The sequence below is a fragment of the Notolepis coatsorum genome (genome assembly GCF_963971535.1).
Source record: "Notolepis coatsorum genome assembly, chromosome: 7".
Lineage (NCBI taxonomy): Eukaryota > Metazoa > Chordata > Actinopteri > Aulopiformes > Paralepididae > Notolepis > Notolepis coatsorum.
The window spans coordinates 133639903-133657409 of NC_140171.1; the positions used below are offsets into that span (position 1 = coordinate 133639903).

The window sequence follows — 17507 nt, forward strand, 5'->3', positions numbered from 1 at the left end:
GGGGGGAGATGACGGAGTAGATCAATACATTGGCGGAGGGGTCTCACACCCATGAGGTGGGCCACCAGGAGCAGTGCATTTGCGTACTGACCGTCTTGGTGGCGCCCTCTGTGATGTTTTGGATCGACACGCGTACCTACCCCCCTCTTAGGACTGGGGATGAAGGCGTGACTAGGACGCGGGACTGGTTATGGTTGCTTAACTGACCCGCGACTGGTTCTGGTCGCGGGTCAGTTAAGCCGTTGTCCGCCGGGGCGCAGATCTGCTGTTCTAGTACCCCGAAGGACTTTGTGCTTTTCCGGGGGGAAAATGCCGGGTCGGGCCGGGCGTCGCGGGGATTGATGTCGTGGATGTGTGTGTCATATGTATGCCAGTATGAGTTGCCCTTAACAGTGACGTGCTTGGTCCATACTGTGTTGTACCTTGCGCTGTGTTAGGGGGCCTGGTCCTTCTCCATTTGTTTCACCCCTCCCTCCCCCTGCTGGGCGGGGATGGGAGGGGGCTGTCGGGGAGGTTGCTGTCAACCCCTCTAGGCATCCCTGTGTAGGTCCCGGTCCACCAGGCCCAGGTCCGAACTCGTTCTCGTCGACTTGTTGGCCTGGGTTAACCCTTTGAAAACTGAAACACTTGTACTGCTTGTATAGCCTGTGTATACACGGAGTTATGTTTCTGAGTTTTCTTTACGGGTTAAGGGAACAACCGCCTCCTGTTAAACTAAACATAGGGGGGTGGTTGGTTCTCCGGTGTGTTGGTAGCAGAGTCGACTCTCGGGTTGAGGCCGGGCTTGACCCAGTCTGCCCGAGAGTATGACCCCGCATCTTTCATGACGTCTGCCAATTGTGTCAGCCTCTTCTTTGAACCTCGACCCCGCTGGATTGGGGGGTCGGGTTTGTGGAGGTTATGACATGGTGCACAGCATACCTAACACCCCTTCCGCCGGGATACTGTTCTTGCAGTAGACCCTTTAGGCGCCTGTCTAGTCCGCAGTGCTCCAGGCACAGGTCGAGTTCTGCTCTTAGGGCCTGTTGCCTGGATTGAGGGATCAACCTCCTTGGGGGTTGTCTCCCCGGCACGCCGACTGGCCCCGCAGTGTTGTGGGGGGGTAGCCTCTTGAGGAGAGTGCTTCAGAGCGGCGTGCCAAGAGGGGAAGGGCCTGCTCTTGATTTGGGTCATGTCCGATACGCTGGCGATGTGGGGGGTGGTGTCACCAGTGACTGTCTGGTGGGGTCTCGATGCCGCGGCCTCGTTGGCCTCACCAGGCCCCTTTTTTCAGGGGGTCCTAGTCCTCAGGTTGTCCTAGGGCTGGGACCTCCTCCGCGCTCCGCTGCTGCATCCTTGCCACAGGGTTGGGTTATTGACCTTCGACCCCGTGATGTTGGGGGCTGTGACTTTTTTTTTGCTTCCCGTCCGTTCCCTGGTGGCATGTGGGATGCGCGCCCGAGTGGTCGCGGGTCCTTCTGAATGAAGGTCTGCTCACCCTGTGCGTTTGAGGTGCTAAACCCTCTTCGCAGAGTCGGATCCGATCTCCCTCCCATCCTCCACTAGGGAGGGCCGGGGGGCTCGGGTCCTCCCCGGTTCTGATGGTTGTAGGGGGCCTCAGCGGGTACATCTGTCGAGCTTTTCGCTCTGCTCAGCTCCTGTGTTCCAATAGAGCAGAGCGTAAAGCTATACGATCTATAACGTATGGTTATCCTATAACCCTAGTTATATGAGTATAGCGAGCGCTCTGCTCTGACTCACTGACGACACCATGGTCTTCGCCTTCGGTGGTGAAAGACTTGGGAAGGAGCTGATTGTGTGGCCACGACCCCGCTTATATAGGAGCGGATGTGGGTGTGGCCAGGCGGAGGTAAATAGGTGTGTACATGTGGAGAAAGTTTTTCATTGTTAGAATGGATAAAGGGATAGTTCCAATAGAGCAGAGCGCTTGCTATACTCATATAACTAGGGTTATAGGATACCCTTACGCTTTGTGTCATGGTTCACAATTTACTGACTGTTACGAAGGATCAGATTAAACCGAATATATATATTTATTGATTGATATATATTGCATAGGATTTGTATATCGTCTGATATCCCTTGTGTATTCTTTGTACATATACACGGAATATCCCTTTAACCTAGTACAGACCATAATATTTCGTTCTCCTATTGGACAGCGGTCCCTTAGGCGCCACTGCCATACCCCCAAGGTCTAGTTCAAAGTCACCGCCAAGGCTTGCCTGGACATGCCCGGTTTGGCGCAAGAATACGAGACAGGAATAAGGCTGGTACTAGATTATTCACTGTACGTATAAATACGTCGCAGGTGGATACAGCAGCACTTAGCCTAAAGTCAAGTTAACCTAGAAACGTGTTACCCTCAAAACGTAAAGCCTTCATCACGAGTCAACGACCAAGTGAAGTGAGCAACCGTGCATCTAAATAGAGCACTTATAACCGCGTGCGAATAGGATAGTAAAGTGTCAGAGCTTAGTGGAATAACGTCAAGTTCGACCTAGTTAATGTGAAGTACCGCGCACCGGAGAATCTACACCGGTGAATGCAGAGCCCTTTCCAGCTGGATTATTGCTTTGGTCCTGTGGCTGTTGGAGCGGAGGAGAATCGTCTACACCCACTACTGTGTGGGATTTACCCGTGAGGAACATCACTCGAGCCCGTCTCTAGGAGAGGCTGGCCGGCTTTCACCTATGCTGCACGCATAATTGGATTACAGCTGCTGCTTTCGTCTGCCGATCAAGGGAGTAATGTACCGTCTCCCGTAGCTGGAGTTTATTGATTCCCCGTTGATCCAGACTTTGCATTCGAACATTTCCTCCCCCTGCTGGCCTACAACCGGAGGGACCCTACTAGTATCTCCCGCTGCCCTACTAGTGTACCATAGATATAATTCCTATTGATACAGGTGGTATTCATTATCTCCTGCGTAATATGATAATGGACTTACGTTATTGATTTACTCACGCACATTCTTCGCCTTATAAGCGCGACTCTACGCAAAGTATTGTTATATACTATCATTGCTGCTAATAAATATTATTATAACCCAGATTTGTGTGGAACCGTGTCATTGTGGAGGTGTTCATATCATATACCTGTGTACTGTATGGCCAGTAGTAATGTACATAAGACAGTAGTGGTTTAATGATACCATACTTATTAATACAGTCAGGGAATTGTACCCCTCAGTTACACTGACTATAGCCTAAATCTGCCAAGAATAAATGGTAGACTAGTTTTTATTCTTGATATTTAATTATCTAACAGAATCAGAATCAATCAAATCCAGACGATACCCAACCATAGTTATGTAGCTCTTTGCAGCAGTGTAACAACTGTGTAACATTTTACCCCAATTATGATCATAGTAGTAGTAGTAATTGTAGTATTAGCAGTAATTGTTATAATAATAATAATAATAATAATAATAATAATAATAATAATAATAATAATAATAATAATAATAATAATAATAATAGTAGTTATGGTATTAGTAGTAGTAATAGTAATAGTTATAGTAATAATAGTTGTTATGGTATTAGTAGTAGTATTGAAATAGTAATTGTTATAGTAATAATAGTAACAGTAGTTGTAGAGTAGTGGTAGGTATGGTATTAGTATTGTATTAGTATTGTAGTAGTAGTAGTAGTAGTAGTAGTAGTAGTAGTAGTAGTAGTAGTAGTAGTAGTAGTAGTAGTAGTAGTAGTAGTAGTAGTAGTAACAACAATAGCAGTAATAGTAGTAATAATAATAGCAGTATTACCTGTAGGAAGTCACCAGAGTTCTGAACGATGCCGTGCAGGGCGTACAGCAAGGCCAGGGAGGACAGCACAGAGTGGATCGCTGTGTCTCCAATATCACCCATTTTGGTTGTGAACAACTTCACCACCACATAGTGACAGTGGGCCTGGAGGAGAGAAAGAAATATGGTGAATTGAAAATGGGGGACCCTGATGTAAACAAGACGAAAGTCTTTCTCTTGTCTGCATCCCCTTAACAATTGTCTGTATTGAGCCGTACTGTATTGTACCCATTCTGCAATCTGTTAATAAAGTTTTCAATCAATCAATCAATCAATAGAATGGACTACATGGAGGGATGAGGTCCAACAAATATTGAATGGATATCATTGAATGAATACTGAATATGATTTTCCATGTGCCCCTCGAAAATAAATCAAAGAGAGCATCCTTTGTGATATAACGCAAAATTTTTATGTCTTTTTACTGAACATTGAGAAACTCAATAGTCTGTTTTTTTTGTCATTATGCCCCTCATTCATATTTATAATCATAATTGATTTGGTCTGCCAACTGACTTGACAGATGATCAGATCAAAGCACATGTTGAACTGTTTATCCCCCCTGTGACAAACTGCAAGGTACACTTCCCCTCCGCTCCACAAGGAGACACCACCACAAAGTGTTCAGTGGCACCTGCGGTAGCACTGACCTCACTTCCTCCCTCACTTCCTCCCATTACACCCAGGACGCCTGTATTCTTAACCCAAACGGTGCATGCTTCCGCGTTCCCGTTTTGCGCTCTGATTGGCCACTGATGTTTCTGGTCGCACCAATCGTGTGACGGCAAGTTCTTTCCCCGGTTAAGCTTAGGCACTCTTTCGAAGTTGGTTAAGGTTAGAGTTTGTCTTAGAGCAGCGGTTCCCAAACTTTTTTGGCCGTGCACCCCCTGTCACCTCCCGACCTAGCTGATGCACCCCCCAATGGGTTTCTGTTAGAAAAAATTGTTGCTGGTCTCCGTGCACAGATTTTATTTTTTATTTGATCTCTTCCCACAGCGACTATGGATAGGGAATTTTTTTTTTTTTTATCCACTTGTTCTCCCATTTTTCTATATTTTCTCCCATCCCAATTTCGTATCATCCAATTCAACCCTCCCCTGTCACGGATGCTGTTTCTTGCCTCCCACAAGCCGGCTGCAATGTGGACTAAGTCATACATAGCACAAGTCCCCTCCGGTACTTGAGGTAACAGCAGTCGCATCTTTTCACCTGCGCAGCTCGATCTCTCAGTGGCGAGGAGTAACGCGTGGGAGGCTCACGCTGCCCCCGACACTTCCTGATTCTACTGCGCAGGCGCACCAACCGACCTGTAGGAGTCGCTGTTCACAACGCCCGATCCCCACCCATCAGTTTCCCACCCCCTAATACGGCCAATGTGTATTAGTACGGACGACCAGCTAAACTGAAAGCAAATGTGGAGCGCTGGGCTCGAACTGACGAGCCCAACGTCTCCAGCATTTCGTGGCGAGCGCCTTGCCCACTACGCCACGTAGCCGCACGGATAGGGAATTTCTTTATTTAATTAAAATGTTCACGACAACATGGATGCATGTACTCTGCCAGCATGTTTAATATCCATAATACTAAAGGTTTGACTAAGATTTTTATGAAATTTTATTGTAATTATTTTTTTTTTTTTTTTAATAATCATTTTATTTTCTTTACCACCATTAGCCTTTTTATGTCACGCACCACCTAGAGGGCGCTTGCGCACCACAAGGGAGGCGCGCACCACAGTTTGGGAACCACTGTCTTAGAGCATGGCGATAGAACGGTTAGGGTTAGGGTTTGCTGCTGGTCGAGGCGGAAATGGGCGCGTCACGCGATTGGGCGCACACGTCACATGACCAGAAACGTCAGTGGCCAATCAGATTAGCCAAACGCATGAACCGTTTGGGTTAAGAATAGACGCACCCAGGACTCTCTCTCTCATTCTCCCTTTGTCTTCAACACATGCACAGCAGGCCTGTGAGTTTGCTGTGTGTTGCCAGATGTCTGCCATGCGTCTGTTGAACTTTGTTAAGTCCCAGTGTTTTCTTTACTATGTTTAAGAACAGATGCATTTGTGTTTATATGTATGTTTTGATTTGTTTAATATTATGAAGTTCCTAAATATGTGGCTAATTATTATTCAAATATACCTAAATTATATACTATGATTTAAAGGCAATATTTATGTTTGATGTATTATCTGGCATGATATTTGAATCTGTTTCTTTGTCTTTACTCAGAACCAGTCATAATCTGCCCTTTGGACTCAGGAATTCTCTGAACAATAAACATTACCCTCTGGCACCACCTTTCGAACATTACCCTCTGGCACCACCTTGTGGTTTATCGGGGAGTGAACTCCTCCTGTCTACTATGACCTCAGTCCTTGTGTTGTTTTGTTTACAATGTTTAATTCCTGCCTGGCTCAAGACCTGGCTGCCTATTGGTATGTGTCCCTATTATCCCTGTTAGTCTAGTGTCCTTGTATTTAGTGTCTAGTTTGTTCCCTCTGTATATTCATGCTCCTGTGTGTGTTGTGCACTCTATTCCCCGGTCTGGTTTAATGTTGGTGTCACTGTTAATGTCAGCAGGTGTGTCGTGTTAGTAATCAGTGTGATTAGTCCTCCTATATATTTTGTGCTGTCCTGTTACTTCCCTGTCGGTTTGTAAACGTATCTTGTGTCGTCCGTTGTTGTCAGAACATTGTTATTATTATACCATTGTGGTTGTGATTCAGCACCCTTCCGTGTGTCTCTAATTCGTACCCTTTGTTATATAATCATTATCTGCCAGCTTAGGCTGTGGTACTCGTCTTTATTGTTTTGTTGTTGTAGTTGTACTCCAAAGAAGTGAAGTAAAGCCTCTTCTCAACTACACCCCGCTTGTGTCCTGTCTCTCTCTCATTCCTGTATTGCGCCTGGGTCCATTTACATTTACATTTAGTCATTTAGCTGACGCTTTTATCCAAAGCGACTTACAAGTTCTGTACGATAAGCCATCGGGTCCACACACCAACAACGAGATTCTTACAGAACCATGGCAATCAACCTGAAAACAGCATACCATCATTATCCAGCTAAATAAAATGGATATTGATTGCAACCCTTCTTCTCCTGGTGGTTTGTGGCTCCAGTCTGAACACCCCCAGTTATTAATCAGTAAACAGAGAAGCCTCGTTCAAATAGCATGCATGCCTCTTGGTCTTTTGAGTGGTTCTCAAAGTGGGGTCCTTGAGAGGGTTCCAGGGGGTCCCCAGAAAAATGTGGAATAGTTTAATTTCACAAAACCTTTATTCACAATAAGTCAGACTAATGAGAGAATGTATAAGAATGACTATTTTGATCATAGGTTTCACTGTCTCCTCTGTTATCTCCACACCTACAGTATAGACAGTTGTGCAATTCTGGAATAATATATTTTCTCAGATGCGGGTCCCTGGAACAAAATCTTATCAAATGGGGATCCCCTGGCCTATTATGTGTCTATTTGGGGGTACTTGATGTTAAATAGTTTGTGAACCACTGCCTTACAGTATGGGGTGTGGCTACTAGTTGAAATTTGAGATTTCTATCCTGTGTCATATTACTATACAAAGTGCACCTTCCCGGCCTTGTTGTGTGATTAACCCCTCTACTGTTGCTCAGTTCTCTGTTGCTTTTAATAATACAATCGAGAGTGTCTCAGAGTTCTCCGACTGTAACACAGATGAGATTAAATCCAGATTTCACTCCATCTGTCAAAACACGCTTGACATTGGCGCCCCAAGCCAAGAACCGAGCCATGGGTGAACGATATAACTTGGGCTGCCCGACAGGAATCTAGGAAAGCTGAACGGAAATGGAGGAAAGATAAGCTGCAGGTTTCTTATGATATTTTAAAGGATAGTTCTTGTAAAGCCCAGAAAAATAAGTATTTTGCTGACATTATTGAAAACTACAGTCACAAACCCTGTGTCCTTTTTAACTCAATCAGCGCCTAGAGGTCGCTGTTTACCTTGTGGTAAGAAGGCCAGCGCTTTAAAGAATAGGGGTACATGGCGGTGTTTGCAGGGCTAAAAACTATATTAAATATTATAGCTATGGATCTAATAAACACGTCGATTGTCAGTGAGTTTCTTCCGGTCAACATGCAAAAAACAGATAATTTTTTCATACATTTCCGTTTTATACCGTGGTGAATATGAGTATAGTTTTAGAGTGATCCTGTCTAATCTCAAGAAACTCCAGCAAACCGTGCTTCAATGCATTTCCTTAGAAATCGTGCCATTTCTCGCTTGATTTATGAATCATTCTGAAATAAACGCTAGATTATCTGTATTATGTTTAATCATGCACGCAAGAAAGGGTGGGGGGGGGGGGGTTATATGCTTCGAGCGCCACCAACGGCTTATATTACACAGTACATTACAGACACACGCTCCGATGGTGGCGAAAAAATCATCTGATCAACGCAAGATTGGTAACATATAGTCCGTACCTCATCTGATGTACTGCAAAAAGAATAATCCAATTCCTGATCGCCATTCCAAATATTGATCACGGTCGTCTTTCCAACGTTTATGCACCAAAACACATGAATCCACGATGCTCCAGTGTCCCCAATCCGTGTCTTATAACGTTAGTCATACCCAAGAAGGAAAAGCCGGACCGGACTTCTTAGATCGATGCAGCTCAACCCAGAGGGATTGCAATGATGTGCAATACCGGCCGCAAGGCGTTAGGCGGTGGTATTGGCCATTTGCGATCTCAGAGCCATTCCCAATGATAACATCAGGCTGGATGGATGAATTATGAATGGATATGGATACCATTTGTATGCTGATGACACAATTGTGTACTGTATTGCAGACTCTGTACAGTTGGCCTTTGAGAAATTGCAACTTTCCTTTTATGCTCTAGTCCAGTGGTTCCCAACCTTTTTCCCCCCAGGGACCCCCAAACATCTCTGATGAAATTCGCGGACCCCCTCCTAATAAGATACCATAAAATACTTTTTTTTTTCATTTTAATAACAAACTGCTTATACACAGGCATATGCATCACAATTAGACCCACTATGCTTCTTTGACTTGTGCCTTCAATCAACAAATCTCATCTTGCACCATATGCATTTCAAAATGTTTGGCCAATATTCAAATGCTGTATTCATCCTCTCAAATCAGGCCCTAATGGTGAACGGTTTGCATTTATGGAACAAATCAATGCAACAAATTAAACTAAATATGAGACAGGAAATTCCAATCAGTAGCAGAGAGAATCTGTCCTAGCTGGGTTTAATACCTTTTTTTTGTCATTTTAATAACAAACTGCTTATACACAGGCATATGCATCACAATTAGACCCACTATGCTTCTTTAACTTGTGCCTTCAATCAACAAATCTCATCTTGCACCATATGCATTTCAAAATGTTTGGCCAATATTCAAATCCTGTATTCATCCTCTCAAATCAGTCCCTAATGGTGAACGGTTTGCATTTATGGAACAAATCAATGCAACAAATTAAACTAAATATGAGACAGGAAATTCCAATCAGTAGCAGAGAGAATCTGTCCTAGCTGGGTTTAATACCTTTTTTTTGTCATTTTAATAACAAACTGCTTATACACAGGCATATGCATCATAATTAGACCCACTATGCTTCTTTGACTTGTGCCTTCAATCAACAAATCTAATCTTGCACCTTATGTATTTCAAAATTGTGGCCAATATTCAAATCTTGTATTCATCCTCTCAAATCAGGCCCTAATGGTGAACGGTTTGCATTTATGTTGAATGAAGTAAGAATCCACTGCAGTAAAAATATCCTCACCTCGAGTGGTGGTAGTAAGGTTGACTGACATGAGAATGTCCTGCTTCAGATCCTCATTTTCAATATATTGCACATAAACGATGAGCACAGCCTCGTCTGCGACAGTTGTAGTTTCATCAAGTTGTATGGCAAATGGACCCTTTCTAAGCTTTTCTGACAGCTGCTGCTCGCAATCACTTGACATCTTATCAATTCGGTATTTCAATACATTGTTCGAGAGTGGTACTGATTTTAGTTTATCCGCCACCTGTGGGCCGCACAGTTTCTAAACCATTTTGATGCAGGCTGGTTTGATGAGCTGCTCGCCAATATTGTGCGGTTTCTTTGCTTTTGCAATTAAAAGCGAACACTCAAAGGAGGCTTCGGTAGCCTTCTGTAAATCACTGCCACCCCTGCTCCACGCTACTCTAACATCAACAGGCTTGTTCGCCTTGAGAGACTGTTCTTTCCTCCGAAAAAAGTCTGGATCCTTCCCAACGGTTTCTGGGTGCTTAGACGCCTGATGTCTCTTCAGCTTGCTGGGCTTCAGGCTCGAGTTTGCCAACTTTTCTCCACAAATCACACACTCAGGTCGTTTGTCTGGTCCCTCAGTGAAGCCCATGGTGATGTAATTTTCACGATTGCTGTAGGTCCTAACTTTTTTTGCAGATGAGCTGCCATCATCTCCTTTTCGTTTGTCACACATTTTCGCCTCTGGCGGCTGACTGCAGACGAGCCGAGAAAGTTAACTAGCGTGCTAGGCTAGCTACAGAAAGTGATACAGTCAACTGATTCGCGTTTTAGCGGCTACCCGGTAGCCTACTGTTAATGTTCAAAAATCATGTCTAGATGTTTATTTATTTATCTTTATTTTTTTATTGTAGTGGAGAGACTATTCATGCTTCTGATGATAAAAAAAAAAAAAAAAAAAAAAAAAAAAGACCTCAAATCATCTGTGGTCTGGCGGACCCCCTGCGCCCCCTGGCGGACCCCCAGGGGTCCGCGGACCCCAGGTTGGGAATCACTGCTCTAGTCTACAGGATGCCCTTACTAGTCTTAAATTGGTTCTTAATGCTAGTAAGACAAAGTTTATGTTGTTTTCAAGAGCAAGGAATATTAACTTTGATGATGTGAGGATATCTACTGTCAGTGGCTCTTGTATAGATTGAGTCACTGAGTATAAATATCTTGGCCTGTGGCTTGACGAGAAATTAACATTTAAGTTCCATGTGGAAAATCTTGCCTCTAAACTGCGACAGAAAATTGGTTTCCTGTACAGAAACAGATCCAATTTTCCTCTATTTAGTAGAAAAAGAATTGTGGAATCAGTCTTCTTATCAGTTTTGGACTATGGTGATGTAATTTATAGGCATGCTGCAGCATCAACTCTTAAACCTCTGGATTCTGCATATCACTCAGCTCTCAGATTTATAACTGGTGACAGATATGATACTCGCCATTGTGTCTTGTATGATAGGGTGGGTTGGCCTTCTCTTGCAGAAAGGCGCAACAAACACTGGTATTTATTTATTTTTAAAGCCCTTATTGGTAAACAACCTGTTTATATCTCCTCACTGTTAGATTGGAATATTGGAACCTATTCAACTCGATCGAATGATTGGATGGATGGTTCCTCAAATTTGTTCTGAGCTAGGGAAGTCAGCCTTTTCCTTTGATGCCTCTAACTCATGGAATGTCCTTCAACTCACGCTGAAATTGGAGGTTCTCCCTTCCCTTGGAATGTTTAAATGTATGATTTCAGACCATTGTGTGAATACCTGTAACTGTTTTAGTTGATATTTTTTAATTATTTTGAAACGTTAAAAAAAATAACTTTTTATTATGTACTGTACAATCGTCGTTTCTGTAAATGAGGGAAACCTCAGATGCTTACGATTTTAAATAAAGGTTGAAATGAAATGAAATATAGCGAATAAAAGAAATAACGATTAAAACCCGACTGTAACTGAGGGGTACAATTCCCTGACTGTATTGATAAGTATGGTATCATTAAACCACTACCGCTTTATGTACTTTAATTACTGGCCATACAGTACATGATATATAAATATAATGAACACTTCCCACAATGAACCGGTTCTACACAAAGTTGTCTTTAAGTATTTATTGCAGCAAAAGGTACATAATACTTCTCGATTATACTTTGAATGCACTTGTAAGGCAAAGGAATGTGCGTAGGCAAATCAACAATGAATGTCCATTCTCTGGTTACGCAGGAGGTAATTATACAACCTGAATCTTAGGGAATTATATCTATGGTACACTAGTAATATATAGCGGGAGATACTGGAAGGGTCCCCCTGGTTGTAAGCCAGCAGGGGTAGAAGATCTGTCGGTAGTAGAGAGTCTGGTCAACGATGACTAAGGAGACTCCAAGTACAGGAGACGGTGCAATAGCCTCTTGATCCACAGACGAATACAGCTGTTCTCCGTAGACTGTAGCTCCACAGTGAAGAAAGCTAGCCGGCCTCAGGCTCTCTGAGGCGCCGACTCGACTTGGCTCCTCTCGGGGTAAATCCAACACGTGCAGGCGTCGGCGATTCTCCGCTCCATAAATCACAGGACCAAAGCAAATATATTCCAGCCGCAAAGGGCTATGTAGTCGTCGGGTAGATTAATCCAGTGTACATGTCCACACGGTTCTCGTCTAGGTCTCCTCGGGTGAAAGCGCCATGAAAGCAGCCCAGCCTGGATAAGAACTCTAGCTAATACGAGGAAGCGTTGGGGATGCTGGTCACTGTAGAACTTTAGCCGCACGATACACTATACACAAATAGACTATCACTGACTTAATAGAAATATGTCGCACTCGACGGTATAGCGCCAAACTCTGACAATTCAGTTATTAATTCGCACGCGGTCTCAATGCTCTATTCTGGGGCCAAACAGGCCATACTTCACCGCACGTTGTATCGTGGGTGAGGCTTCAACTTATTGGGTAACTCTTGACTTCTGACTAAGTAAGACTAAGTGCTAAGTGCTTCTGTATTCACCTGCGCCGTATTTATATGCACGGTGAACAAACTAGTGCCAATCTCATTTCTGTCGCGTATCCCTGGGCAAGGCCGGGCATGTCCAGACATGTCTTGACGGTGACTTTGAACCTGACTCCGGAGGCTGGTCCCTGGCGCCGGTGGACCGCTGTCCAATAGGAGAATGAAATATTATGGTCTGGGCTAAAGGGATATTCCGTGTATATGTACAAGGAATATACAAGGGATATCAAACGATATACAAATACCATGCAATATATATCAATAAATAAATATATATATTCGGTTTAATCTGATCCTTTGTAACACCGACTTTTCTCGTCATTGGCGCTGAAACAGTTAACACTCTCAAACTCTTCGTTTGAACCCCCCCCCAATCCAGCTGTAGTGTAGCCTCTGCCGAAACATGTGAAGCGTTTTTTCATTTCTTTGTTGACAAGATTGCAACTATTAGACTAACTATCATTGGTTCGGCCCTCCAACACAGTTACATTTCAACTGGCCTCGCGTCTCGCTCTGCTACTGAGATAACCTCTTATCTCCTCGCACCTAGCGTGCACACGAAACAAAAACAAATGCACCCACTTGCACGTGACCGCGCCACCCCCATGCGTCCCTATAATATATATATATATTATATTATATATATATTATATTATATTATATTATGACGCCGGAAGTGGTCACGCCTCACCCTTCCTCATTTCTAATCCAATGGGGTACAGTTACACAGGGAGAGACAATAGGGAGCGGTATTTTCCCAATGGAGCTCAGAGAGAGTTTGGAGCACTAACGTGAGGCTCGATTGATGAAATATGAATTCAAATCGCTAATAAAAAGAAAACGACAAACAAACGCTATATAGCGTTGCTGGCATTCAACGGGCGGCATGAACTAACGACATAAAGCGTCCGTGGCACTGTGACCTCCTGGGCCTAGAGTTCCCCCTCTGACAACCTTTTTTAGATACTGGGAACCCTGCTCCGTCGACAGATACTACACCAGGCTCACCAAACACAGATGCAGAACGTGTGGTGTGGGAGCCGCTTGACAGCACAGCATTCTCACAGGCAGACCCAGGCCTAGCTAGCAACTGGGTGTCTTTTTTATTATTTACATTTAAATATTTTGTTATCTCATTCATTCCATAAGAACGTAGAATACACATTTACAGATTTTTTTTTAATATGGTCCATTTGCATGTTCTTGGTATCTGATTCTAGGGACATCTATGGATCTCAGGGAATGTATTCCCAGTGTCAGAAATACTGTGTCTGTTACTAAGCTTGAGTAAATTGTAATGAACCAAATGAGAATATCAATAAAAATGTTTTTATCTTCGACTGTGAATAACACCATGCTAAAATTTACCAGACCTGAAAAATCTAAGCAAATGAATAAATGGAAGATAATTAAACAGAAGGTTTTGTAGATACAGTACTGAATTCTGCCATCCGGACACATGCCATTTGAAATATGATTATAGAATATAGAATATCAGGCCTAAAATGGTTATGCGATTAAAATGCAATTAATTAGATTAATTAATTACAAATCCTGTAATTAATTAGATACAAAAATGTAATCGCCTGACAGCACTATCAGCAATAAAAAAGCTTTAATAAGTCGCTTAGTTCATATTAGAAGAACAATAAAAAAACACCAACATGTTACGTCCTCTCTATCGGCCTTCTTCAGGGCATACAAACAAATGAGTGAAGTTGAACTGAGCTATAATGGAGAGAGAGCACTGAATCAACTAGAGAGTCGCTGGATATACAGACTCAAAGCCATCCAGGGATAAATGATACCATAAATATGGTTTCTTTTTTGTAAATATGGGAGTATCTTTCTACCTGTTTTTGTTGATGTTTTTTGCTATTCTAGTTTAGAAATGTGTATATACTGTAGCTTCCAATTGAAGTGTTATGTAACCTATAATGCAGGAGGTAGCCTGTCAGTTTTACTTTAGATGTTAGAGGACCTCTAGAGGCATATTCAATTATGACAGCTAGACCTCAGGCTGACTAAGTGCTCACACCTGAGCTTGTTAAAGTAATTAGCACAGCCTCCTTTAGATTATAGCTCAGTTAATTTCTTTGTATGCCCTGAAGAAGGCCGATAGAGGCCGAAACATGTTGGTGTTTTTTTATTGTTCTAATATGAACTAAGCAACTTATTAAAGCTTTTCTATATATGAAGAGTGCCTGGAACTTCTTTGTTTTTCACACTACAAAGACGCTGCAGCCCCCCTCTTGTTCAAACTCTAAAACCCCTGTTAGACTGTCTCAGTGACATAAAAGCTTGGCTGGCTCTCCAAGGTCAAGCCTCTTCTCTCTTTTAAGGACTTTGATAGAGTTATGCATGCCTTTGTGAAAACACGGCTGGACTACTGTAACGCGCTCTACGCTGGCGTTGGCCAGGCCTCGCTGTCGCGTCTTCAGCTGGTCCAAAACGCTGCTGCTCGGCTGTTGACAGGGACACGCAAACAGGAGCACATCACTCCTGTCCTCGCCTCCCTTCATTGGCTGCCTGTGCAGTTTAGGATACATTTTAAGATCCTGTTTGCATATAAAGCAATACATTGTCTGGCCCCACCCTACCTCACCGAGACACTGCACCCCTACACCCCATTACGGTCTCTGAGGTCTGCTGACCTCAAACTTACAAATAAGTTTGATTTGATCTGACCAGTCCCTCCTTGTTGTCCCCAAATCCAGGCTAAAGAACAGGGGGGACCGTGCATTTATGGTTGCAGCCCCCAAACTCTGGAACGAGTTGCCCCCTCCCCCACATTAGGCTGGCCCCAACGCGTGTAGTCTTTTACCAACAAACTTGCAGTTCCGCGTTCGGGTTCTGCGATCTGATTGGCCACTGACGTACGCTAGTTCTGCCCCCCCAACTCCGCGGCGGTAAGTTCCCTACGCTAGTTCTGCCCCCCCAACTCCGCGGTAAGTTTCCTAACAGCTGTTTCCGCCTATGACTTTATGTGCGGTAAGTTTATGTGCGGTTTATGTCTAATAAACTAGACTAAATATAGCCTATAGAACAGATTTTTACAGCCTAATCTAAAACAGATTTTTTTACACATTGGTTCAAACATGATCACGGAAGGTGACAACCCTAACATGTCATGTTGTGTCACAACAGAATGAGTAGGTGAGTGTTAGGCCTACAGAAAGTGTAATCTATTGATTGACTTGCATGACCTAGTCAATTCGGTAGAAGAGTCTGGTGGGCGAGATTATGCATGACCAGCCTGTGATCTAAAGAGCATATTACCTACAAATAGAATGCTCATGCGGTTTTTAGGCTACTGGTAGGCTATTCTTATGCCATGCTCACTCCGGCGTTAGAAGGTAGCCTAATAACTGGCATGTTTCAACACCAGTCGTCTGATGTGGCTGCCGTTCTTATGGAGCTCGATATTGAATGGCTACCTGTCAGCTGCTCAAACCTAGATACAGTAGAAACAGCTCGAAAGCACACATGGCTACACTCTGTATGCAGCAATGACCGCCTCCTGACCTTAGGCGGATTATAGCTACCCGAATAATCAAGATATTAACACATTCCCTGCCACGCAATTTGAGCATCTTATACCATTCTCTGCCAGCACTGTAAGTCTATGGAGATGTTCACCTTCTTTGCAGGGCTATAACTTTTTAAATTGTATTGCTAAATTGACATTACTATGGCCCATTCAACATCGATTATCTATCGTTCAGGATGTAGGAACGTTTTACTTTTTCATTCATACATTCATATGAAAATACCGTCTAGAATATAAATATGTTTTTATCGATTTCTGCAGTAATTCCTAGAACGTGAGATATAGGCATAAACGCATATATAGATTATCAAATGCCGTTTGTTGCCGATCCACGCTATATTACAAATTTCAACTGTACATGATCCTAAACGTTATGACGTTTATAATTCGTTTATAATTCCGTGATCGTCGTTAAATGCTTTATGTAGTATGGGTGATATATTGATCAGAGCAGTTTGCATGGATAATAATAAACAAACAGGCTGAAAGTAACGTCAGCGTCCTCTTACCGTTCGACGATGAGACTGGAGGAAAAAGATCCCACTTATTTGACGGCGATCGCCTAAATCCATTTCCGGTTTGTATAATCATAATACACGGCCAAATCGTATCGATTATTGCGATCGCTACACACGGACGTGTGTCTACAGTCCCGCAACAATATGCGAGTGGCCGGACGCATTTTGGAGACGCACCGAGATCGACTCGTCCATTTCCGGTTTGGCAACTCGCCGATCATCCACCAGGGGGCAGTATTGAAGCGTTGCAGAGTTGTGCCGGCTCACACTGCATCAGACCAGGGAGGGAAATATGAATAACATGGCGAAAAAATTTAATATGATCTCAATAACGTCGTACGTCGTGGATTGGCAGAATTAGCATGAACTTGAAACACGTTTTACGACGTTTTTGGCGCAGGATGTGTTAAAACTCACTGCTCGTCCACCCAACGTAAACAGAGCAGAGATAAGCTTCAAATCACAGCAAGATCGCGCAATAATGAGGTTGTGTTTTGAACATTTATGTTGTGTTGATGGAATCACGTTAATATAGAGAGATGAAAACAATACGTTATTTCGATTGATATGAATTGGATAATGCTAGCAGGCTGCAGGCTGTTAGAGGCTATATTTACTATATTATTGATTGATTGTGAAGCACTTTGGTCAACCTTGTTGTTTTTAAACGTGCTATATAAATAAAGTTGGATTGGAAAGTATGTACTCACATCTGATGCTCTGACCGGGTCGATGAACCACTGCCTTACAGTATGGGGGGTGGCTACTTGTTGGGTATGTACTGTACTCACATCTGATGCTCTGACCGGGTCGATGAACCACTGCCTTACAGTATGG

General features: G+C 43.3%; 1 protein-coding gene across 2 annotated transcripts in view; it reads right to left on the bottom strand.

The window, feature by feature from the left end:
- acox1 (acyl-CoA oxidase 1, palmitoyl) overlaps window positions 1-17507 on the bottom strand; it is a 77546-nt gene that overhangs the window by 13507 nt on the left and 46532 nt on the right. For both annotated transcript variants that reach the window (XM_084319085.1, XM_084319086.1), the window contains exon 12: window positions 3767-3910. In XM_084319085.1, the coding sequence (XP_084175211.1) occupies window positions 3767-3910 (144 nt within the window). The remainder of the gene's footprint in view (window positions 1-3766; window positions 3911-17507) is intronic.